The following is a 26,391-nucleotide window of genomic DNA, read 5'->3' on the forward strand; positions in this document are numbered from 1 at the left end:
CCCAAGGTTGACTCTATTCCACTTTAAGGTATGAAAAGAGGATTTTAGTATAGTATGTATATAACAAATATTTACCTACAGATATTTTTCTCAACTTTATGTTACAATAATGAGCTTTATGGGGAAGTGGTTATTAGGAAGTAATAATGATTTTAAAACATCAATAAAATTTTTTTAATAAATCAAATTTTTGTTGAATTTACATATTTTGGTTCCAGGGGAAGCTTGGAAGTATTAAAACAGTGAACAATTAGCCCAATGCAATTAAATTCTCTCTTATTTCTGTTCAATTCTAAAATTTATTTTATTAACTTGCTAGTATCTATACAAATGAACATTTTTTAAATCCAATTAAATATCAGTACCTGGATTATAGGCATTTTTCCTTAACTTAGTTTTCTAATATAAAAAGTTAAATATGTTCTTTTGAATAATTTTATCATTCATTAGATAGCTTGATTAGTACATATATTTTCCTTATATTAAAAGAATGTAATTAGAAAAATTGTGTATTCCCTAAATATCTTACCATTTTAGTAATATATATACACCAGTAAAATTGAAGCATTTTAATGAAATAATAACAAATTTAATGTACTCAATAATAAGCTCGAGTAAAATCACATTCTGTCTTACTTGCTCTGATCTTTTTGTTGATACTTAATTTAAGATTTTTGCATCAAATATTCATTAGAGAAATTGGTCTAAAATTTTCCTTCTCTGTTTTGACTCTACCTGGTTTAGGTATCAGAACCATTTGGTAGGACTCCTTCTTTGCCCTATTTTTCTAAATAGTTTGCATAGTTTGGGGATTAATTGTTCTTTAAATGTTTGGTAGAATTCACATGTGAATTCATCTGGCCCTGGAGAGTTTTTCTTAGGAAATTGATTAATAGTTTGTTCAATTTATTTTTTTTTTCTGAAATGGGACTATTTAAGTAATTTATTTCCTCTTTTTTTAATCTATATTTTTGTAAGTATTCTTCCATTTCACTTAGATTATCAGATTTATTGACATAGAGTCAGGCAAAATGATTCCTAATTATTGTTCTAATTTTCTATTCATTTGGTTCTCCCTTTTCATTTTTGATACTAACAATTTGATTTTCTTGTTTCCTTAACTTAGAGGTTTATCTATTTTGTTAGCATTTCATAATACCAACTCTTAGTTTTGTTTATTAATTGAATAGTTTTCTTACTTTAAGTTTTATTAATATCCCCTTTTATTTTCAGAATTTCAAATCTGGTATTTAATTGAGGGTTTTTAATGTTGTTGTTTTTTTTCCTAGCATTTTTTAGTTGCATGCCCAATTCATTGATTTTCTCTTTCTTTAGTTCTTTAGTAAGCATCTAGAGAGATAAAACTTCCCCTAAGAAACTTTGGCTGCATCCCATAAATTTTGTTATGCTGTTTCATTACTGTCATTTTCTTGGATGAAATTATCGATTATGTCTATGATTTCTTATTTCACCCACTCATTTCTTAGAATTAGATTATTTAGTTTTCAATTAATTTTTAGTCTATTTTCCCTTCATTTTTTATATTGCATATAATTTTTATTGCACATAATCTGAAACAAATGCATTTATTATTTCTGACTTTCTGAATTTTATTTTGAAGTTTTTATATTTGAAGTTTACTAATACATAGTAAATTTTTCTATAGGTTCCATGTATTATTGAGAAAAAAAAGTATATCCTGTCTGTCTCCATTCAATTTTCTCCAAAGGTCTATCATATCCAACTTTTCTAGAATTCAATTTAACTCCTTAACTTCTTTCTTGTTTATTTTGTGGTTTGATTTATCTAGTTCTGAGAGAGCAAGGTTGAGATTCCCCCACTAGTAAGGATTTTCTGTCTAATTCTTCTTGAAGCTCTTTTAACTTCTCCACTAAGAATTTGGATGCTATACAATTTGGTGCATACATATTTAGTACTGATTACTTCACTCTCTGTAATACCCTTTAACAAGATGAGGTTTCCTTTTGCTTTGTTTGATCTGAGATCAAGATCACCACACCTCCTTTTTTTTTTTTCCTTTTTTACTTCAGCTGAAGTATAATAGATTCTGCTCTAGCCTTTTACTTTTACTCTGAATGTATCACTCTTATCACTCTATTTTACATGTGATTTTTGTAAACAACATATTGTAAGATTCTGGCTTTTAATCCAGTCTGCTCTATGCTTCCATTTTATGGGGAGTTCATCCCAATCACATTCATGATTAAAATGACTAACTCTGCATTTCCTGTCATTTTGTTTTCCCCAAGTTATACTGTATTCTTTCCTTTCCCCTTTTCCCTCCTCCCCAGTATCTTGCTTCTGACTACTACCTCCCTCAAACAGCCTTCCCCTTTTACAGCTTTTCCCACTTTTTTATACTTTTCCCCTTCTACTTATGTTCTCCCTTCTATTAGCCTCCCCTTTTAATTTCTCCTTTCCCCTCCTACTTCCCTATAGGATGGGAAAAGTTTCTCTATGAAGCTAAATATGTCTGGCTTTCTCCTTTTGAGCCAAATCTGTTGCAACATTTACACAAAGCTTATCCTCTTTCCCTTCTTTCCCTCAATTTTAATATATCTTTTTTGCCTCTTCATAAGATATGATTTATCCCATTTTAACACTATTTTCCTCTTCTTCCAGTAGAATCCCCTTTTCTCCTTTAGTTTCTTTTTTATATCATCACAATAAAATCAAATTATACTTTCACCCTCTAAGTATGTTCATAACAGAGATACAGATCTCAAGAGTTAAACATATCATCTTCTTACATAGGAATATAAGCTTTTTAACTTTTAAAAGAAAGGGTTTTTCTTGGTTTTCTTTTTAACTTTTTATGCTTCTCTTGAGTTCTGTTTTTGAAGATCAAATTTTCTATTCAGCTCTGGTTTTTTCATCAGAAATGAATGAAATTCACCTGTTTCATTGAATGTCCATCTTTTTCCCTGAAAGATAATCCTCAATTTTTCTGGGTAGTTGATTCCAGGCTACAGTTCAAATTCCTTTGCCTTTCAGAATATCAGATTTGAGGCTCTTTGATTTTTTAAATCAATCCTGATTGTGGCTCCTCGATATTTGAATTGTTTCTTTCAGGCTGCTTGTAATATTTTGTTACTTGATCTGATAATTTTGAAAGTTAGCTATAATATTCCTTGGAGTTTTCATTTTAGGGTTTCTTTCAAGAGGTGATTGGTGAATTCTTTTAGTGGCTATTTTACCCTCTGATTTTAGGATATCAGGACAGTTTTCCTTGATGATTTTCTGAAAGATGATATCTATGCTCTTTTTTTATCATGATTTTCAGGAAGTCCAATAATTCTTATATTGTCTCTTCTACATCTGTTTTCCAGGTCAGTTGTTTTTCCAATGAGGAATTTTATATTTTAATTTTGTTTATTTATTTATTTTTGGTTTTGTTTGATTTATTCTTGAAGTCTCATTGAGAATTTAAATTCTAAATTTTAATGAATCATTTTTTAAGTTAGCTTTTTTATCTTTTGAATTTAGCCAATTGAACTTTCAAATGAGGCATTTTTGTTTGTTAGTTTTTTTCCCCCCATTTCACATATTCTGTTTTTCAAGGAGTTGTTTTCTTTTTCCATATCATCAAATCTATTTTGTAAGGAATTATATTATTTTCCCATTTCACTAAATCTATTTTTAAGGAGATTTCTTCAGATAATTTTTGTTTTTCCTTTTTCAAACTCTCTTGCAGAGTTTTCATTTCCTTTTCCCATTTTTCTTCTAACTCTCTTAACTTTTCTTATATCTAAAAAAGAATTCTTGAATTCTTCAAAGAGAGCCTTGTAAGATGGGACAAACTCATATAATCCTTTGTGGCTTCATCTGGAGATAGTTTGCCTTTAGGATCCTCAGGGCTTGAGGGCTGTTCTTCTCTTTCTCCATAAAAACCATCTATGGTCAGAGTTCTTTTTTTTTTTTTTCTCTCTCTGTCTCTCTCTCTCTCTCTCTTTTTTTTTTTTTTTTTTTAAGGTTAAGGTCTGCTCTTAGGGCAAAAGGAAAATTATCCCAAGGTTCCTCTACAGGAGACAGTGGCTTTAGGCTGCCTGAGGCTGACTAACTTCTGGTGCTGGGTGGACGTAATGAGGTGCCATGTTATTCTGGGGTTCAGAGGCTCACTATTTGCCTTTTGTATTTGTGTTGGGTGTCTCACAGATAATCTGCTGATTTATTGGCTTTTATAACCAAGACAGAGTTACCAACGTTGTTGTATTTTGGCTAAGAGCCTCTTGGTAGAGTCCCCAGCACACACTACCTTGGCTCCCTATGTTGCACATATGCTAAGCTACCAAACCCTTCTCCCTCCATCCAATTGAAACAGACCTTTTCTGAAGTTCTTCCAAAATATTTTCTGCTGGAAATTTGTTACACTCCAAATATTTGTGGGTTCTGTCACTCCAAAACCAGATCAGAGGCTTGATCTATTGTTGATCTGAGGAACATGAGAAGGAACTCAGATAAAGATCTGTCTACTATCTGTCATCTTGGCTCAACCTCCCAGAATACCTGTTTTTCAAAGTTAGTTGAGCTTCATAAAATATCAAAAAGTTGGCAAACATTTTCAATAAAAGCAATTGTATATATTTGAAGAGCATTACATTTTTAAAAGTTAATTTCAGAAGGCTTGAAAATTATGCTGTTCTTCAAGTTTCTTTTTTGAACCTCAGTTTTCTCAAATATGATATGTGGATAACACTGGAAAAATTTTTAATTAACACAAGATGCATGAGGAACAAGTGTGATGATGTCTATTTAGTGGATCTGTTACACTATATAGTCTATAATTATTATTAATATAAATCATTTTTATTTAAAATAAAAGGTGTATTTAAAATCATTTTAGAAAAATACTGTTAGTATTTTTTTTCCATGCATTACTATTATCTATTAATGATAAAAACATTTTTCTGGAGCTAATAAATAATTTATCATAGTCATTTACAATGATTAACATTCACTAACCAGAATTAGCAATGAATATTTCTTTCCCTTCTATTAACTATCCATCTCCTTAGAATTTAAAGAATCATTGAAGTTGCAAAGGGTCAAAGGAGCAATTCATACTTCAGCACTCATCTGCTTTGAAACTCATAGAATTTGGTATTCCATGTATGACAAGGGAAAAAAATGCTTCAGTGCTTGACATTTGTGATGCTGAGATTGTGCTCATTGCCTGATGGTTCACAGAGCAGTTCCTGCAGAATGATGAGGCTACAGTGTTTAGTCTCTTGGCTTTCAAAATAGTAGTTCTGGAAGCATCATGAAGCTGCTTGTGTGATCAGCAGGAGAAGCTGAGCAAAAGCAGTAGTGGTGTCATGTAAGCAGCAGCTGAGAACCCAAGTGGAAGTGGTGGCTGCACCGATTGAGGAGGACCCAGCAATCCTGGGAATCCCATGTCAAGATAGGAAGCTCTGGGCAGCAGAGGATCCAGAAGCATAGCTTCTACCTCCATATCCAGACCTCTCCCTCTCCTAAAGGAAGTGGAGTTGTGGGAAAGTATAAAGGTAGAAGAAGTTTCTCTCTGAAAGTAAGTTGGATCAAGGAGGGAAAAGTCTGTCTGGGCTGGATTTTTTCTTCATAGATGGAAGCCCCACTTGTCTGTAATGCTGGAGAAACTGAGCAAGATAGAGATTAGAGAACAATTTAATAGTTTATTAAATGGAGAGATTTACTGGGATCAAATGGATCCATGTTTGGTCCCAGGGCTGAATGAGACTGTCGTCTCAAAGAATCCAGTAGTGAATATTAGATACAAGATTCTTTTATAAGGTAACAAGAACAATGACATAGTGGGGGAGGTACCTGAGATGGGGATGACCTAATGGGGGGAGGCACATAGGATGACATAATGGGAGATACTGGAGAGGCTCCTGATATGCTAATGATGTCTAAAATGAATAAAAACCTTTATCCCATCAAACATTAAGAGGAAATAAGTATAGCCTAAGGTCTAAGAGATAAGACCTTTATCCTATCAAACATTAAGAGGGAATGGTTATAACCTGAGGCAGAGTAACTAAATAGTACAATTAGGGAAACTGGGTCAGGACATTAAAAGAACTATAGCACAACATGTCCTTTGGGAAATTGGGTGTGGGGAAGGGTAGTTAGGCTAAGAACTAGAGATGGACTCCATATACAAAAAAAAAAAAAAAAAAAAAAAAAAAAAAATCTGTATTCCTCAGTTTTGCTACTGGTCCTTCCTTCTGGACCTAATTAACAAGGAGTACTAAGTAATTACTTTGTATCCTTTTTCTACCAGAAATCAGTTTTAGCAAAATGCCAAAACTGATGAAGAGGTAAGATTTATCAGTAAATTTATTCATTTGTGTTTCAATTTGAAAGAACTAGGAATATTTATCTTTTAAAAAAGAAGTTAGTGATGGTCAAGGAATGTGGTGATACCTACTTTAAGGGCTATCTGATAGAAGCAAGTTTCAACATATTATTCTTGAAAACCTAGGTGCAGGTTATAGAAGTTATGGATAGAAGACAGGTTTAATATGAGGAAACATTTTGTAACAATAGAGTTGTAGAAAAGGCTGGATGACCACTGGTATAATGTATAGGGGATTTATGTTCAAATACAGCTGTGGTAAGGTACTCTTTGAAGTCCCTTCCTCCTCTGAGATTCTTTATTAGCCCACATAGCATAGCTTATATCGTCCTTGATCGGGTTAGTTTTGTTGGCCACAGAAGGATGATAATGGGACTAAAGCTGTGAGTTCAGTTCCCTAAATTGTCATTCAGCTTCACACACTAGAAAAATCTTGTTTGGGTAAGTACAGACATTAGGAATTCTTCTAGCAATTTTCAAATGGATACTATTAGACCTAAAAGGAGCTCAGTGAAAACCTGGGCTTCTTCAGCATAGTCATTTCTGAGAAAATTGCAGAAAGTATTCTCTGCTGATGTGATTTAAGGGTATGATATTTACCTAAGAAGTGTACCATGATCTCTTAAAAGGAAAACTTTAACCCAAACAATTTAGAAATCATTAAAAATATAGAATATTCACTTGTTTTAGAATTCTCTCACAATTTAATCATAATTCGTGTTTACACTCTCCTTTTGTTGTGCCAGTTCCCTTTTATTGTCCTAACTCAGTTTCCCTAATTGTCCTAACTCAATTTCCCTGAATTGTTCTGTCTCAGTTCCTAATTGTTCTGTTGAATCCTTAGACTATAACATCATCCTTCCTTCTTAATCATCAGAATGTTTGATAGGTTAAAGGTCCTATAACTTAGAATATCAGGTGCCTCTCCCCATCCCAATTAATTAGAATATCAGGTACCTCTCCCTATATCTAGTGCCTCTCCCCATTATGTCATCCCAATTTATCAGAATGTCTCATGCCTCCCCCCACCCAGTCAGAACCAGATTGATAGTCCTTTCCCACTTTCAGCACTCTGACTCTGCCCCTGCCTTGGTCTATCCCTGTAGCTGAGCCACCTGCATATGTATGTCATTGAGAACTCACATTGGTCCCTGGATTCTTGGAGATGAATTTCATTCAGCCCTGGGACGAAACCATGGATCCATTTGGTCCCAGTAAATCTCTCCATTTCAAATAAAATATTAAAAACTCTCTAATCTCTATCTTGCTTTAGTTTCTCCAGCTTTACACTTTTTTCCATATTACCTCTACAATTGAATATCACCAGCTTCTCACTCTTATCAATTTCTGGCTATTAGAACTATAAGTAATGAATCAATACTTTCAGAACACAGCTCCTAAAGACTTGATTAAAGTAGATGATTAGCTTTCAACAGTAAATAGTGCTTTCATTTATTTCTAGTTATATTTTATTATTTCATGGAAGCATGATTTCATCTATGTAGACACTCTCCAACACAGATGCCAAACTTTCTGTATGGGACAATATCTACCACAAAAGCAATCGGGGCTCTCAGAGTAAGAAAAAGCAAAAAGGATTTTATCACAAGCTGAAGAGAAAGGGCATTTCCCATTTGACAAGATGTTTGTCAGTAAAAGGAGCGCCAAACAAAAACTGCAAAACAAAGAAGCCCCAACCCTCCAGCTTGACCTTTTCTTTCATTGTATAGGGGAGTGTGGACTTACATTCTAATTTTGGAAATCTATCCCGGAAGTAAAAAAACAAATTGTCTTTAAAAAAGGTACTTAAATGCTAATTAAGAAGTGGAGGAAACAGTAGGGAAAAATCCTGCAACTTTTTTAGCTAAAGCTCAACTTGTTATTATAAAGGCTCAAGTTACAATTAAGGTATAGTTAAAGGCTATATTCCCTTGAGACTGTCTTCACTCAGTTTATCCTATACATCTTTATATGTTAATAGATGGCTTTGCAAAATGAAATTGTAATGCAGGAGAAACTGAGCAAGACAGAGATTAGAGAACAATTTAATAGTTTATTAAATGAAGAGATTTACTAGGACAAAATGGATCCATGGTTGGTCCCAGGGCTGAATGAGACTATCGTCTCAAAGAATCCAACCCTGAGTATTGGGACAACAAGATTTTTATAGGATAACAAGAACAATGATATAATGGGGGAGGTACCTGGATGGGAATAACCTAATGGGGGGAGGCACCTAGGATGACACAATAGAGGGAGGTACTGGAGAGGTTACTGATATCTAATGATGTCTAAAATGAATAGACCTTTATCCTGTCAAACATTAAGAAGGAAGGATTATAGCCTAAAGATATAAAACCTTTATCTCATCAAACATTAAGAGGGAAAGGTTATAACCTGAGGCAGAGTAACTAAATAGGACAATTGGAGAAACTGGGACAGGACATTAAAAAAGGGAACTGTTGCATAACAAAATTAAAGAAAGAAGTAGGAGAAAGAAAGAACAAAACAGAAAGGAATAGGGAGAAGGGAAAAAAGGGAAAAGAACATTAACAAAATGGACAGAAGTTCATTTTGAAATGAAATTCAGAATGCTATACACTTAAGTACAGCAGTGTTGAAATATATTAAATTTAATATATACTATTTAAAAAACTCATCAGCTTTGCATAATAAAATGCACTGTGTCATATACAGAAATAAATTTTATTTTTTAAAATTTCTAGCCTCTGTACATCCTGATGATGTGCTTCTTTGAACTTAGTTATGCAGGTTTCTGGATGATGGCATATAATCAAATCACCCAGCCTATACATTCTTGAAGATCTTCTGGGGACTTGTACTTCATTGTCATAATCTTTTGTTAAATTTAATTCAATAAAATTTTCTTAATTTATTCTCATGTAACAGGATTTTTGCCAATTGCTGAAGAACCAATAAGGGAAAAAAAAAAAAAAAGACAGTTCCTGTCCTCAAAAAACTAATGATCTAAGGAGAAAAGACAGGACAGAAAAGAAACTGAATAACTGAGGTTAGCTAAGGAGTAGAGGAGCCACCACCATTTGGAAGAATTCAAACCAAGCAGAGATCTAGATAGAAAATGTAAAGTTAATTGAAGAGTCCAGATCCATCCCTTTGTAAAGCAAAACTTTGAAAGGAATTTAATATTCTACCCTTCAGGCTTCCAATCAGACAAAAGAAAAAAGGAGATGAGAAGGTCTTATGTATCTAAATCTGAGTTAATGCCATTGTCATTGGAAATCAGGTGAAAAACTCATGCTGGGTGAAGCACCAAATGTACCATAACACCAGGTTATGAGAATAAAATTCAGTGGAAGATAATTTCTCTATTCATTTATTTCCAATGAAAGAAACAAAATTCAGCTGCCATTATCATGCCTTCAGCAGTTTAAGACTGCTACTATATTTAACTATTTTAGAGAATTAGAGAAGTTCTGCATAATTTAAAAAAAAAATGTAGATCATATTATCTCTTGGGATGGGTGTGGTGAAGAAATCCTTAAAATAAACACAGTGTTTGTTTCAGGTTCTAATTCCCAATCCACCTCAACAGTTATTTTGATTCAATAGTGCTTTAAGAAGGTGATTGCAATTATAGTCTCCTGAGTATTATAACACATTTAGAATTATTTGCATACTTTTGTGTGTGTGCGTGTGCGCATGTGGGTTGTTTACATTGTAAGTGAAGCAGTGAATAGCTTAGTAACATTTTCAATATTTTTGATGAAAGTACATATCCAATTATATATTAAAGAAAGTATCTAGATGATTTATTCTACTATCAAAATCCTTATTAGTCCCTCTTCTATGCCCTAGATCTCTCTAACACAGTTTTTCATAAAGCAAATATCAGATCCATTTTGAATGCAAATTCAAATGAGTTAGTTCTTAAAATCTTGCTTCAAAAATCCCAGATTATAAAGCTAGTCTTGGGCACACATCTGAAAAAGATAATTCCATTAATATTCCAGCAACTTTCCAAGTTAAATCTGCATAAAAAGATATTGCTGATAAAGGCAACATGATCTAATGGCTTGATAACTGGATTTGGAGTCAAAAAAATCTGAGTTCAAATCCTATTACCTAGACTTAATGGCTATGTGACCATGGGCACCTTCATTTACCTGAAGTAAATTTCAGCTTTCTGTTAAGGAAAATAGAAAAGCAATGTCACAAGCTAATTTGAAACTCAAATAAAGCTCCTTATATAAACTACTTTTCAAACATTAAAAAAAAATGCTATAGAAGAGGTTTTCTCTTTGTGTATATTAATTTTCCCCTTAAAGTACAAAAATGGATATGAATATTATTAAATGACACAATAATGAGGAAGCATAAAATTTTCCCCATGAGAGAAAAAATGAGCTGTTTAAAACTAGACATCCTGAGATTTACATATGTTGTAAGATACAATTTTGAAAACAGTTAGAAGCTTTCACTAGACAGTTAGCCTAGCATGAGATTATATAGCCTGTGGGAGGGTTTTATATTCACCTTGTAATGTATGTTGTCAGAAAACAAGTGATGCCTTAGGACTACATTGACCTTGTATATGATTGAATGAGCATTAACATGCCTGTTCTAAACCAGCATGAGGCAGGTGACAGGTTTTCTGCCCCCAACATTTGAAAAAGAGCAGTAGTTAGACAAATCCAGGTTACCTGTCAAACAATAACGATTATTTATATTTATATGGGAATTGGGATCATTGCAAATGGCTTTTGTTGTTTTTTTTTTTGGTATCACACTTCAAAATTAAACAATTGATACATTTTGGATTCACTAACATTTACAAATATAAATGTTTAAAAATCCTTAAATATTCCTAATATTTTAATAATTCAATTGAACATTTAAGTACTTAAAATGTTTGGGTCATACTAAATTCTGGAGATAGGAGACATGAAGAAGAGCCCCTGCCTTAAAGGAGATTATACTCTATTGAATAACAATAGAAGTGTGAATTTTAGTATAATTTCAAGAACTTCCATTATCTAGGGCTGGGTAATACTAGAGGTCCTTGTTCCTCTTGCTAACAATTTGCCAACAAGTTTTAAGAATGTTAACAGGAAGCCTTCTAGAATGCTGATAGACATGAAGACCATACTATAAGAAGGTTAATGGAAGGACCTGAGATTGTGGACACAAGATCACATGGAAAAGTCCCTTTTGTACCCAACCTACCTTAGTTATTCCTTCACTTATAAAAGGAAGGTATTAGATCAGTTTAGAATAGTTTAGATTAGAACACTTTCTAGCTATGTGACACTTGTAAAAAAATTACCTTATTTGCATCAGTTTCCTCATTTATAAAATGAACATGAGAAGTAAATGGCAAACTACTCTAGTACCCTTGTCAAAGGAATCCCAAATGGGGTCACAAAGAGTTAGATATAACTAAACCATGTCAACAGGACAAATTGATATGTAGTTTTCCCTTTCATTCTTTGTATTTGTATCTCTAGTGACTAGCATAAAGTAAGTACATATAACACATTCTTGTTGACTGATTGATGGATTGAGTGATGAAAAAGGAATTAGACTACTAGGCCTGGCCTCGTAGAGCAGAATTAGTAGCTATGAGTAGAAATTGCAGAGCTCTATGTTTAGATTACATATATGAGAAACTACCCCATTAATAATAAGAACCATCCGAAACTAGAGAAAAATGTTTTAGCTGATGGTTGGTTTCCCTTCTTTTCTTGGATGTCAGCTAGACTATTACTTGTTAGGGATGTTACAGACATCCCTGTAAATTCTGGATTATTTGCCTAATGTATACCCTAATTAAAACCAATGAATAGTTTGAGTTTTAATGTGCATGGGTAATGTAAAAGACTTGAACAGTTTGGGGAAGAAAGGATGGACGATGATCTGCACAGCTGAAGGGAATATTGACCTTGATAATCCATCTGTATATTGAGGGTAGATTATTATTGAGAGCTTGCTTCTGCTATAACACAGAAGATATTTCCAAGTAGTATAGTCACTTTCAAATGATTCTGACAGTTGATGTTGCTTCCAATGTAGCTTTGTGACATTTTAACATCAAAAAAAGGTCCAGTGGCAAACGTTGTAAATAGTAAGATGAATTAATATTTAGATTTTTGATTTATAAACTGACAGAAGAGGCAACATGATTTAACAAGACTTGTCTATCAAAGAGATGAAAGGAAAATGTGCATATATACAAACATTTATAGTAGTTCTTTGGAATTTTAGAGCTGGGATTGAGGAATGTTAGTGTTGTTGACCATCTTCCAAGTTCCTTAGGCTTGTAACATAGATGTTGTCTTTGACTTCTCACCATCTCTCACCTCCTATACTTACTTAGTCTGTTGACAAAACCTGTCTTTTTCACTTCTGCTATATTTTTCATATATTTCCCCTTCCATAATCTGACATTTCTGCCACTCTATTTCAGGTCCTCACACTTGGACTATTGCAATAGCTTCCTGGTGGTCTGCTTTCTCATGACTCTCCCCAATCCAATCCACCCTCTCTATAGCTACAACATTGTTTTTATCTTTTTTTTTTTTTTTTCTGAAAGCACAAATCTGATCATGTTATCCCAAACGCCAGTGGTTTCCATTTGCCTCCAGGAACAAAAACAAAATGCTTTATTTTTCATTCAAAGATCTTCATAACCTAGTCACCTCCTACTTCTCCATTCTTTTTATACCTTATTCCTCAAAATGTACTTGTACATGTTGTACAGTGACACTATTTTCTTGGTCATTCCATAAGTGACATTCTTAATCTCTTGGCTCTAGTTATTTTCTCTCATGCCAAGAAGTCTCTTCTTTAACAGTTCCAATTGTTGATTTCCCAGGCTTTGTTTAATTAGATAATTAAATCAATCCAATTAAAAGTCCATCTTTTACTAGAAGCTTTCCTTAACTCCTTTTAATTCTCATGTTTTCCCTCTTTTAATTATTCCTTATTTATTTGATATATAACTTGCTTTGGACATATTTGTATGGATATTGTCTTCACATTTAGTTCCTTCAGGCCAGATTTTATCTTTTGCATCTTTTTGTATCTTAGGTCTTAGCACAGTGCCTATTAAGTAGAAACTTAATAAAGGTTTATTGATTGATTATTGAAACTTCCAAAGCCATGTCTCTATCCACTCCAACTTGCCTTGGAAACTGATCTTATTTCTTTTCTTTGTCCAATATGAAAATATGAATTAGTTAGTTTTTATCAAGATATCATGAGTTTTTACAGGAGTTTTAATTTTGCTAAAGTAAAACTGTTCCTACCCTTCTCTCCAATCACTTCTTCATGGATATGAAAGAAATAATCTATAACTAGACAGGTAAAACATTTTTCTGAATACTAGGGAAATCATATTTTAAACCATTTCTTTAAAATATTTAGACTTGAACAAAAAAAGTCTAAATATAGAAATAGCATGTGCTATCAAATTGAAAGAATATAGGAATTCCAAGAGGCAGAGATGAGATGAAAGTCCATTCCAGGAATTGGAAGCAACCTATGTAAAGGCAGTCAGATAAGAGATATATACTTTGAGAGAAGAGTTAGAAAACTCTCTAGAATGAAGAGTTGATAAAGAGGTATAATATGAAATAATAATAGCTGGAATATATAGAGTGCTTAAAATTTGCAGAGCTTTAAAAATCATTTCTTATTCTAACTACCCCAGAAGGTGTGTGTTATTACTATCCTTTTACAGATGAGAGGTTAAGTGACTTGCTCAGAGTTACACAACTTCTGAGAGTTTGAGACCAGATTTCAACTAGGTCATCCTTACTCTTGATCTAGGTCTCTATATACCACTATCACACCTAGCACACTCTTGACATAAATGTTTTTTAAAAGTACAAAAGTTATGGATTTAAACTTAATCTTTGCCATTTACCAGTCATTTAACCACTCTAAAATCATTTCTACCTTCTCTGAGATTTAATTTGCTTACCTGTAAATGATAATAAAAAGTCAACTAAATGACAGAGTGGATAGAATGACAAGCCTCATGTCAGAAAGAGTCATTTTCTTGAGTTCAAATTTGACTTCAGATACTTAGTAGTTATGTGAGCTTGGCAAATTATTTGACCCTGTTTGCCTTAGTTTTCTCATCTTTAAAATGAGCTGGAAAAGAAAATGGCAAACCACTCCAGTTTCTTTGCCAAGTAAATCTGAAATATTATCATGAAGAGTTAAATGTGACTGAAAAAACTGAACAACCAAATGATAATACTAATATTTATCTCAAAAGTATGTTGTGAGATATTAGTTATGTAATATACTTTATAAACTTCAAAATATTATATAAACTTTGTATAACAATAGTAATTATTGGAAACTAGATTGTAAATAACAGTGATAAACTGATCATGACACTGATATCTACAAGATTATGGATTATAAATTCAAGAGGGAAAAAAGATGTCAATTAAGAAATTTTCTATAAAAATATCTCTATATAAAAATTTCACTGCAAATTTTAGTAACTCAGCAGGCTCCTCATTTACATAAAGGAATAGATTTCGAAAGGGAACATATGAAGAAATCTGACTCTAACTTAACAAAAGGGGATCAATATTTTCCCCTACTCTCTGTCTCATTATACTGCTACCTTAGAGTAAAACCCTAGGGAAGATATTCTAAGTGAAACTAAGCATTGGGTCATGAATAGGGTCTCCCTAAAATGAATAGGGCACCATAGAAATATTACTCCACATTTAAAGTAGGAGATATCATATATAGGACAACTATTTATTTTCTCCACAAAAGAAATACTTAAAACATAAAATACTCATAATAATATATATAATACAAATATGTACCAGCATATAGAATTGATTAACCAAAATTAGATCCTTTCTGCTTTCTCCTTTGTTCTAGATGGAGGAGGATTAAATCTTTTCCAAGCCATTTCTATCTCTTTCATGGGAATGATGATCTAGGGCATGATGGTATATTCCCTATTTCCCCTTTGCCCTGGAGATTTATTTAACCATAATTTATTAAAACAATTGGTTCACTTTTAATATACAGAAAACATGACAGCTCTCAAGTCCACCTGGTCCCCTTTTCTGCTGTTTTACAGATTTTATGTTTATACATTAATAAACATCTATTAAGCATCCACTATTTTCTGGGCATTGTTCTAAGCACTTCAGATAATGAAAGAGGCAAAAAAGAGTCCTTCCTCCAGTATCTTATAAACTAATAGGCTATAATATAATACCAAATGAACCATTACTAATATAATAAAGATAGCAATACAGAAGATAAAAATGTTTATGTAAAATTCACTTTTTGTTTGGAGCAGACCATATTATACTGTTCCTTCTTTATTTTACACAGTGCCTGGTTTATAGGAAATTCTTTTTAACTTGATCAAATAGTCAGCAAATATTTATTAAGTGCTTACTATGTGCCAAATACTTTGCTAGACCCTTGGAAAACAAATACAAGTAGAAATATAGTCATTACCTTCAAGGAGCTCAAATTATTTTTTTCTTTTTTTTTGAGATATTAAATAATTATCTTTTTAAATTTTTGACCACTGAATGAAATAGATACCTAGGTGCTTAGAAATGAGAGATGGGCTGGTGTGGTAGAATTTTTTTAAAAGTGGGTTTTTGTTTTTTGGTTTGTTTGTTTCCATTGGTTTTTGCCAAGCTCTAACACATAATAGTTATGCTATCTTGACAAAGTCAATTTATTTCTAGGAACTGACTTTCAGAGAAATTTTTTTTTTCAATATAATTGGTAAGGGTATGGTGCTTTCTAATAATTGGGTATATAAAACTATTACGAAGCAGCAGTCATCAAAACCATTTGGTATTAGCTAAGATATAGAGTAGTCGATCAGTGGTTCATAGTACAAAAAAGTCAATGACTAGAGTAATGTAGTATTTGACAAACTCAAAAAAAAAAAACAGCTTTGGGGATAAAAACTCACTATGTGACAAAAACTGCTGGGAAAAATTGGAAACTAGTATGGCAGAAATTAGGCACTGACCCACACTTAACACCTTATATCAAGATAAGGTTGAATGGGTTCATGATTTAGACAGAAAGAGTGATATTATAAACAAATTAGAACAACAGAATGTAGTTTACCTCTCAGACCTTTGGTGAAGAAATGAATTTGTGGCCAAAGAAGAACTGAACAAAAAATAGATAATTTTAATTATATTAAGTTAAAAAGTTTTTGTACAAACAAAACTAATACAGACAGGATTAAAAGGGAAACAATAAATTGGGAAAACATTTTTACCTTCAGAGATTCTGATAAAGGCCTTATTTCTAAAATATATAGATAATTGACTCAAATTTATAATTCAAGGCACTCTCTAATTGATAAATATTCAAAGGATATGAACAGACAATTTTCAAGTGAAGAAATTAAAACCATTTCTAGTGAAATGAAAAAGTGCTTTAAATCACTATTGATCAGAGAAATGCAATTAAGACAACTCTGAAGTACCACTACACACCTCTGGCATTGGCTAAGATGACAGGAAAGGACAATGATGAATGTTGGAGGGAGTGTGGGAAAATTGGGACACTAATACATTGTTGATGGCGTTGTGAAGTGATCCAACTATTCTGGAGAAAATTTGGAATGATGCCCAAAGGGCTATCAAAGGCTACCCTTTAATCCAGCAGTGTTTCTATAGGGCTTATATCCCAAAGGGATCTCAAAGGAGGGAAAGGGACCCACATGTGTAAAAATGTGGCAGCACTTTTTGTACTGGCAGAAAACTGAAAATTGAGTGGCTGCCCATCAGTTGGAAAATGGCTGAATAAGTTTTAGTATATGAATGTTATGGAATATTACTGTTCTATAAGAAATGTTGAGGAGGACGATTTCAGAGAAACCTGGAGATACTTGCATGAACTGATGCTAAGTGAAATGAGCAGAACCAGGAGATCCTTGTACATGGCAATAGCAAGATTATATAATGATCATTTCTGATGGATGCAGCACATCTCATCAATAAGACAAGTCAGACCAGTTCCAATGACCTTGTGATGAAGAGTGTCATCTACACCCAAAGAGAGGACTGTGGGAACTGAGCATGGATCATAACATATAATTCTCACTCTTTTTGTTGCTGTTTGCTTGCATTTTATTTTCTTTCTCATTTTTTCCTTTTTGTTTTTCTTGTGAAGCAAGATAATTGTATAAATATATATGTATATATTGAACTTAACATATATTTTTACCATGTTTAACATATATTGGATTATTTACTATCTAGGGGAGAGGGTGGGGAGAAGAGGGGAAAATGGAACACAGTTTTGCAAGGGTTAATATTGAAAAATTATCCATGTATATCTTTTGAAAATTAAAAACTTTAATTTTTTTTAACTAAAAAAAGAATTATATCTGAAGGAGCTCAAATTTTAATGTGTAAAAGTAATAAACATATAAAAAAAGTTGACATACAGGGAAGGATGGAGAGAAGAGTGGTAGAGAATTTTAAGACTACCTGGGGAAGAATAAATTAGAGCTGCCTCAGGTGCCCTCCTTCAGTAGATGTTCTAGGGGAAGCTATCCATTTAGAGGGGATGTACTTTCAATGTGACAGATACAGTGAGAGGAATAGAGGGATAAAAAACAAAGCTAAAACAACAAACAAAATACAGACCTCATTTAGGAATTTCCTTTAATCCTTGAAGAGATTCCTGGAACCAGAAAGTAAATTGAGCCAGTGTTCTGATCTAAGCTGCCTAGCCAATAGCTTTCCTTGATCTTTTTCATCTCAGTCTGTACTTAATTAATATTCAAATTAATCAATACACAATTAACACATAAATGGTGTATTAATTACTTTATGTACTCTCACATGTGATGTTTCTACCTTCTTGTTCAAAAATGATGATAGTCCTAAATCATTCTCGGAGCTAAGAGTGAATACTTTTCCTCAAATCCCTACAAATGTCAGATAATTTTCAACCCCATATTATATATGCATTAACAAATATTTAAGATATGAAATATTATTCCTGTTATTTTCTGCTGGAAGCAAAACAGACTAAGAGGTTTGTAGGATTGCTCAATAGATACATGGCTTTCATCTCCATCTTTATTGTCTGTACAACAATTAAAATGACATAATATACATGACTCATTCTCTTGGTAGGCCTTACCTTCTTTTCCATGAAGGATGGCATTGCTTCTATCAAAGGTGGAAATATACAAATCAGGAATGTTGTTTGTTAACCTGTTCTCAAGAAAAGAGGCACAAATCAAAAGAGACAGCTAGCATCTTGAGAGCTACTTCCTTGCTCACCTACAAAGTACATATATTAGCTATCATTTATAGGTCACTACTCTAGTTGGTATTAGGAAGATAAAGGGGAGAAAAATATGTTCTTTCTCTCCCCACATCAGGAAGTTCAAAGATCTGACAGAATTCTACACTCTACATTTAAAAGAGAAAGAATAGGAATAGAAGTTGTTTCTCCCTTTAAAAGCTCCTAAATAGGTTTCTTTTGTTTCTATGTTGTTAGTTATCTTATCATTACCCCTAGTGTTGTTTTTTGTCTTTTTTCTTTGGGGGATTCAACCAGGAATCTCTAATCATGTATGTTCTTTACCAAAATGCTGAAAACTGGGCCCATGAACATGGACAATGCCCCTGTAATGCTGGAGAAACTGAGGCAAGATAGAGATTAGAGAGTATTTAATAATTTATTTAAAGGGAGAGATTTTCTGGGACCAAATGGATCCATGGTTTTGTTCCAGGGCTGAATGAGACTATCCTCTCCAAGAATCCAACAAACAATGTGAGTTCTCAATGACCTATATACACATGGCTCAGACTAGGGGGTAGACTGAATCAGAGGTGGAGTTAGAGTGCTGAGAGTGGGAATGGGACTCTGACAGGATGGGGTGAGCCACTAGAGATGGGGGGAGGCATCTTATAAGATGGTATCTGACATTCCGATAGCTTGAGATGAGGAGAGAGGCATTCTGATATTCTAAAACATAAGTTCTTTTATCCTTATCAAATATTCTGATAAAGAGGGAAAGGAGGTTTTACAGGACTGAGCTTTGAGAAGAAGGGAAACTGAGTCAGGATACTTGGAGAAACTGAGTCAGGACAATAAAAGAGAACTGTGGCATAACACCCCAACCAATAAATCAGACTGAAATTATCACCAGATAATCTCTTTATTATCCTCCATTGCATTTGTTAAAACTAGATTTAATTTTTATCCATATTTATGTTTGTCTTTGTTATTTTCCTATTCAAAAACTTAAGTAACTTCCTATTGCCTCACAAGATAGGGGAATATAAAATTCTAAGCCTGACCCTCTACCATGTAGCTCTCAATGACTTTTCCAAATTTACTTCAGATTATTCCCCTAAATTTACTCCATGTTCTTGCCAAACTGGCCTACTAGAAACTCTCCACACTGGATTGAAATATATATTTCTTTGCTTTGGCAAGGACTGTACTTCATGTCTTGAATGTACTCCCCAATCATCCAAGACTTTTGCTATCTTGGCAAGGTTAATTTCTGGTATTGCTTCTTATAGACATGTCAGACCCTTCTCATTTTTAATAGTGTCTTTTCCTCAAAATACCTTTTGTCTGTTTATCTTTGTGCATGTAATATTTCTTCCCCACCTTCAATCCAATGCTCAGTAGAATATAAGCTGTTCTAGAATCAGGTTCTGTTACTTTTTTGTTCTTGTATCCCTAGTAGAGTGTCTGAAATGTAATAAATATTTTAAAGGTTTATTGAATTGAATTTATTTATATCACATTTTTAATGAGTGAAATTTTGCTTCTCCATTATATTTTGATTTGAAGAAAATACGTATTCATTTGGTTTTATGAATTTTAACAAAAAACTTATTCAGTTTTAACATTAAGCCCAGTGGATAAGGTTCTTTGTATGTGACTTATGATCTCTAAAACACATAAGCATAACAATATTTACATTTTAGTATCAGCAAAATGAATATTCATGCACAAAATATACTGAATGTGAATGAATTTATCAATTTTAACTTGCTTTGGAACAACATTCATATAGCCATTCATAATCTTTTTTAAAAGAACAAACAAAGCAAATTGTATAACAACTTTTCCCTTAAGTTTTAAATAGTACCTAATTGTCTGTCTATCTCACTTAATTGACGATGTTAGCTTTAAAATGAATTGCATATTCTTTAGGAACATCTTACATAATTGCATTTTCAAGTACTAAAGTTAAATCAGTTTCCTATCCTCAAAAGTATGATGTTAAGAAATATTCAGAGTGCAGATATTTCATTTTTTTTTTTTTTTGCACATCATTTTTGCAGAGATTGATAAGGGAGGATGTGGTGACCCTGGAATTCCATCTTATGGGAAAAGAACTGGCAACAGTTTCCTACATGGAGATACTCTTACTTTTGAATGTCAGGCAGCTTTTGAATTGGTGGGAGAGAGAGTTATCACATGTCAACAGAATAACCAGTGGTCTGGCAACAAACCCAGCTGTGTTTGTAAGTATTGGCCTTTGAACCCGACTTTGTTCATTTTATTCAGGTTTCTCTGTTCTGAAAAATACCTCCTTTCCTCCCCAACAAAGTAATACTACAAGAGTTAAAGACCATTTTAATGACTATCGTGTCTCTACTTGTTGAGCTTGATAAAATGGAAAGAGATTGGCTCTGGATTCAGAAGACCTGTGTTCAAATTCTTTTTCTCTCACTTCATTTTGCGATCAGGTTTTGTAACTTCAACATGCTTCTGTACCCCTGTTTATAAAATGTTTTCTAAGGCTACATGGCCTTTGACGTCCTTTCCAATTATAAATCCAAAATTCAAAGAATCAATAGTTTGGGTTCTTTTAAATTTTTCATTATCTTGATTTCTATCCCTAATTAAAATAAAATAATATTTGTAAATATATATTGAGTAAAAGTTAATGATGATTCTGTGACAAAAAGAAAAAAGACAGGAAGTATGATACAGATAGAGTTTGAACTTAGTTATTAAAATCAAGGTTCAAATCTGACTTTGTCTATGCTATCTTTGTTTTAATCCATACTAATATGAGTTCACTATTAATACTGTGTCAATGACCCTTGAAAACTCTCTAAGATGAAGTTATGAGAGAGGTTTCATACTGGCAGGGCCCTTTACTGATGAAATCACACCTTTAAATTTTTTTAATGTTGTAGTAATTATCATTAAATGATTCTGATCATGTAAATACCAGCCATAACTACTTGGAGGATATATGTGTGTGTATATATATATATATATATATATATATATATAGATAGATAGATATAGATATAGATATAGATATAGATAGATAGATAGATAGATAGTTAGATAGATATAGGTATATCTATATATACCTATATCTATCTAACTATCTATCTATCTATAACATGATATTCAATAGTGAGATTTCCAGTAGGGGTTGATTGGTAAGATTAGTTTCAATGATAAAATTAATGTTCAAGAACAAAATTTATTTTTACTAAGGAAAAAAAATGGTAATGATATAATAGAAAGAGTACTGAATTTGGAAACAGACAATTGGGTTTGTTTTGGTGCTACCTATATTTATACAAGCTAGCAAAGCACTTCAGAAATATTTCATTTTATCCTCACAACAAGTCTTGGAGAGAAGTCTTATTATTCTCCCTACTTTATAGCTAAGGAAACTAAGACAGATGCATGTTAAGTGGTTTGCCCAGTGTCACACAACCAGTAAATATTTGAGACAAGATTTGAACCCACATCTTCATGACTCCAAATTTAGCCTTCTATCCTTGTATCACCTAGATGCTTCACTTTAGGCTAGTCACTCTCACTTTCTATGGTTCCTTTCTTTCTTTTGGAGGAGTTTAATGGCACAATGTATAGAGCACAAGGCTTGTAATCCAGAAGACATAGATTCATTCTGTGATTCTCAGCAAGTCACTTAACCCTAATTGCCTCAGTTTCCTCACTTGTAAAATGCGTTTCCTCACTAGCACCTCACTAGCAAAACACTCTTATGTTTCTTAAGAAAACCCCAAATGAGGTCAAGAAGAGTCAGACAAAGCTGAAATGACTAAACAATAAACAGAATTTATGAGGCAATGGGTCTAGACATGTTTTGTGTCATGAAACCTTTGATAATCAGGTGAAACCTATGAATCCCTTCTCAGGAAAAAAATTTTTTAAATACATGAAATAAAATTATAATTTATTCTACTGGTGTAGATTGGCTATTAGTCTATTTCTTACAATCTTACAAATTTCAGTGACTTACACATGTGTCAGAGATAGAATTTAATCTTCTTACCTCAAAGTACAAATGTCTTTCATTCTACAAATCCGTCTCTCTTAAACAGTATTCACTGATATGTTCATTTAAATACCTTATATAAAATATTTTTTTAAAAAAGGGTATATTTTATTCAAATATTTCCCTATTCCTCTAAATATGAGAAATAAGCCCTTGTTATTGGATTGGGAAGTGCCACCAATATAGTTAGTACTTTAAAATCTATTTCTTTATAATTGGTGGGGTTTTTTTAGTGTATGTCTACTTATGTAGAAATACAGAAATAAGTTTCCTTACCTAGTAGGCCTCTAGACTTTATAGACTCATAAATAAATCATCTAACACCCTCCTCAGATCTTATTTAAAGAGACTGCATATAGGCTGTCCTACAATGCCCTGGAATATAGTGTAAGCCTCTATGTTTGGACCAATAATTATTATAGAAAAAAGGCACAGAAATATATAGAATTGATTTGAGTCAATATTGAATGTTTTCAGTGTTTTCCTATGTACACAAAATCAGCTTTTATGTGAAGTTACTTTAGTCTTTTTAAGCTAGGATATATGTTCCTAAAAACTGCATTAATATTAGTCATCAAAAATCATTTTGCCTGTCCAGTCTACTCAGGTACCAATCTTAAAATAATTTATAGCTGCTACTATTGTGCAATATAAGATAACAATGAAAATGCATTATAAAAAAGTTCATGAAAAGATAGAAATTATATACCTGGAAGTGACCAAATCAATTCCTAAAATAATCACATTAAAATCAGGATCTTTTCATAATTCTTTTTCATTTCTTAGTGATCAGTTTTATTGGAGATAGAGGATAAGGTGAAGTACATGTGCAAATTAAGATTTGAGAATGTTTGTTATATATTTTTGTTTCTTATATTTTTACAGTTTCATGTTTCTTCAACTTCACTACCCCATCGGGTATTATTCTTTCACCAAACTATCCTGAGGAGTATGGCAACAATATGAATTGTGTTTGGTTGATAATATCTGAGCCAGGAAGTAGAATTCATCTCATTTTTAACGACTTTGATGTGGAACCTCAGTTTGACTTTCTTGCTGTCAAAGATGATGGGATGTCTGATGTATCAGTTCTTGGTACATTTTCTGGAAATGAAGTACCTTCCCAACTGGCCAGCAGTGGACACATTGTACGCTTGGAGTTTCAATCAGATCATTCTACAACAGGGAGAGGTTTCAATATCACTTACACTAGTAAGTACTACAAAACAGTTATCTACTCTAATTCTTCTTGATCAACAGTCAATGAAGGTCTAGGATGGCATGTCAGAAGAAAATAACAGTGCAATCATGGCTGTTTTTCATTTCCACATGTATTCAATGTCTATTATGTGCAAGACACTATATTACATACCGGAGATTCTAAAGCTATTGAAGGAGCTTATAAAGAGTTAAATGATATTGGCACATACAGATACATTGTAGAGTGGAAAACAATAGGAACAAAGAGGTACAAAGTACTCAAGGAGGAAGAAAAGGGAAAGGAAAATCATTTTCAAGTTGTGAGGTTCAGGAGTAGCTGTATAGAAAAATAACTCTTCATCTTTCCTTTGAAGGGAGAAAAAATTTCACTGGGCAATGAAGAAGGAATATTTCTCAAGTTTAGGAGACAACTGTAAATCTCTACTAAAAATAAAAAAAAATAATGTTTAGTGATCAAGAAATTATTTTATTTTAATATTTTTAAAAGCTTACTCAGTTAATCATTTTTCCCCTTTCTACTTAGCATTTGGTCAGAATGAATGTCATGATCCTGGCATTCCTATAAATGGAAGGCGTTTTGGTGATAGATTTCTCTTAGGAAGTTCTGTTTCTTTCCATTGTGATGATGGCTTTGTCAAAACTCAAGGATCAGAGTCCATAACCTGCATCATGCAGGATGGAAATGTTGTTTGGAGCTCTACTGTTCCACGGTGTGAAGGTATGTCTTTTCGACCTTTTCATAGATTTAATTTTTGTCATTCTGATTTCTTTCAAAGCATATATATTCGTTTAATATATATATATATATATATATATATATATATATACATACTATTCACTTCTTTTTAGTCAATTATTTAAGTATTGCTTCTTAACACTACTAGGGGATACCCCCAAGATTCAATTCCAAAAACAAAATATTTTGCTAGCTGCTTTCTTGTTAGCCTTCTACTATCAGCATCTATATGCAGATGTACTCTTCTGAAACAGCAGAAAAGAGCTTTAAAAGAAAAGTTTAAATTTGCTTCAAATAAGAACAACTTTTTTTTTCTAACCTTCAGTTAGAAAGATGTGTCCCTAGAACATAACTCAAAAGGGCTCCTTCAGGCAGCTTCTATTTCCCTACTTCATTTCCTAGGAGTATTCTACAGTTTGATGGTTTCAATACTATAGCCCTGATGCTCTAATCCTTAGAAGTTTTTTGTTATGTCTATAAAATTCCATATGAAAGCATTCATTTTTATGAAAAAAAATTATTTTCTTCATTCAAATGTTAAGCTGTTTAAATGCTCCAGTCTTGTGCATGGAGATAGCCTTTATATTATAAACTACTGTGTTTAACCTTGAAAAACCAGCTATTATAATATTAGTATCTTTAAATCCAGGGAAAAAATGAGGAATTTTGAAAGCAGAAGTGTTCCCTTTTTTCAATGAAGCCATATCCAAAGTATTTGTTTCCCTTTGGTATTCACAAATGGCTTTTTCATATTTATATTATACAAATGATAAGCTCAAAAGTTTTATTTTATATACTTCAAATTAAATTTTTAAAAATAAGCTTGATGGCTGAAAATTTTGCTGTCTATCAATATTTAAATAATGGGTTAAATTTCTGTGAATTTAAAAATATTTATAAGTAGATAGATACATAGAAAGACAAGCAATTGTGTTTCTGTATCCCTGGTTTCCTTTATAATCTTATACATTTTATTTTATGACTTGAAAGGCATTGTTCTAAAAAAGGGTCAGTCATTTTCACCAAATTGCCAAAAGTGTTCATAAAATTAAAAAAAGGCTAAGGCCATCTGTTTTAGATGATTATCACTGTCTTCAAGAAATATAGAACATGGGGGACTCTATGGAGCTGACCTTTGCAAAAGTATGATTGAACCGAATGTGAATTCAAATACCGAATAGAAAAATCCCTCAACTTCGTTAGTAACGGATGACTCTGTCACAATCTTTGCTTATGATACAGTTACTTGCTCCAAGGAATTTCCTTCATGAAAGGAGAAGTTGGCCATTTTTAAACCAGATAATAATAATACTAATAGTCCTATTTATATAGCTTAAGGTTTGCTAAGTGCTTTACATACATTATCTCCTTTAATCCTCATGAGAATTCTGTGAGGTAAGTGCTATAGCTATAATTATCTGCTTTTTTACACTGCCTCAGCTTTAAAGAACTGGGCAAAGTGAATCTCTCAGTAGCATGTGATTTTTCCTGGCTCATAGAACCAGTAAGTATCTGATTTGGAATTTAAGCCCAGATTTTCTTACTTCCTCTTACTTCCTTTATTATATTGAGCTGTCGTTATAAAATATCATTTGACTTTAAATGAAAACAACCATAAACTGAAGGTGAAAATTGTTGTTTTAGAAGTAACACTTTCTGAATTAGAACAAAAGTTATCAGATATGTGCTTGAAAGTTCATTTTATTCCTAATGAAATATAAATGGATTATTGCCTTCCATCCTGAAATAGTCTTCTTTAAT

General features: G+C 32.7%; 1 protein-coding gene across 2 annotated transcripts in view; it reads left to right on the plus strand.

The window, feature by feature from the left end:
* Positions 1-26,391, plus strand: part of CSMD1 (CUB and Sushi multiple domains 1) — a 2,563,917-nt gene that overhangs the window by 1,975,741 nt on the left and 561,785 nt on the right. For both annotated transcript variants that reach the window (XM_031949178.1, XM_031949179.1), the window contains exons 13-15: positions 20,686-20,868; positions 23,559-23,885; positions 24,418-24,612. In XM_031949178.1, coding sequence (XP_031805038.1) covers positions 20,686-20,868; positions 23,559-23,885; positions 24,418-24,612 — 705 coding nt within the window. The remainder of the gene's footprint in view (positions 1-20,685; positions 20,869-23,558; positions 23,886-24,417; positions 24,613-26,391) is intronic.

Source organism: Sarcophilus harrisii, chromosome 2 (genome assembly GCF_902635505.1).
Source record: "Sarcophilus harrisii chromosome 2, mSarHar1.11, whole genome shotgun sequence".
NCBI classification, from domain to species: domain Eukaryota; kingdom Metazoa; phylum Chordata; class Mammalia; order Dasyuromorphia; family Dasyuridae; genus Sarcophilus; species Sarcophilus harrisii.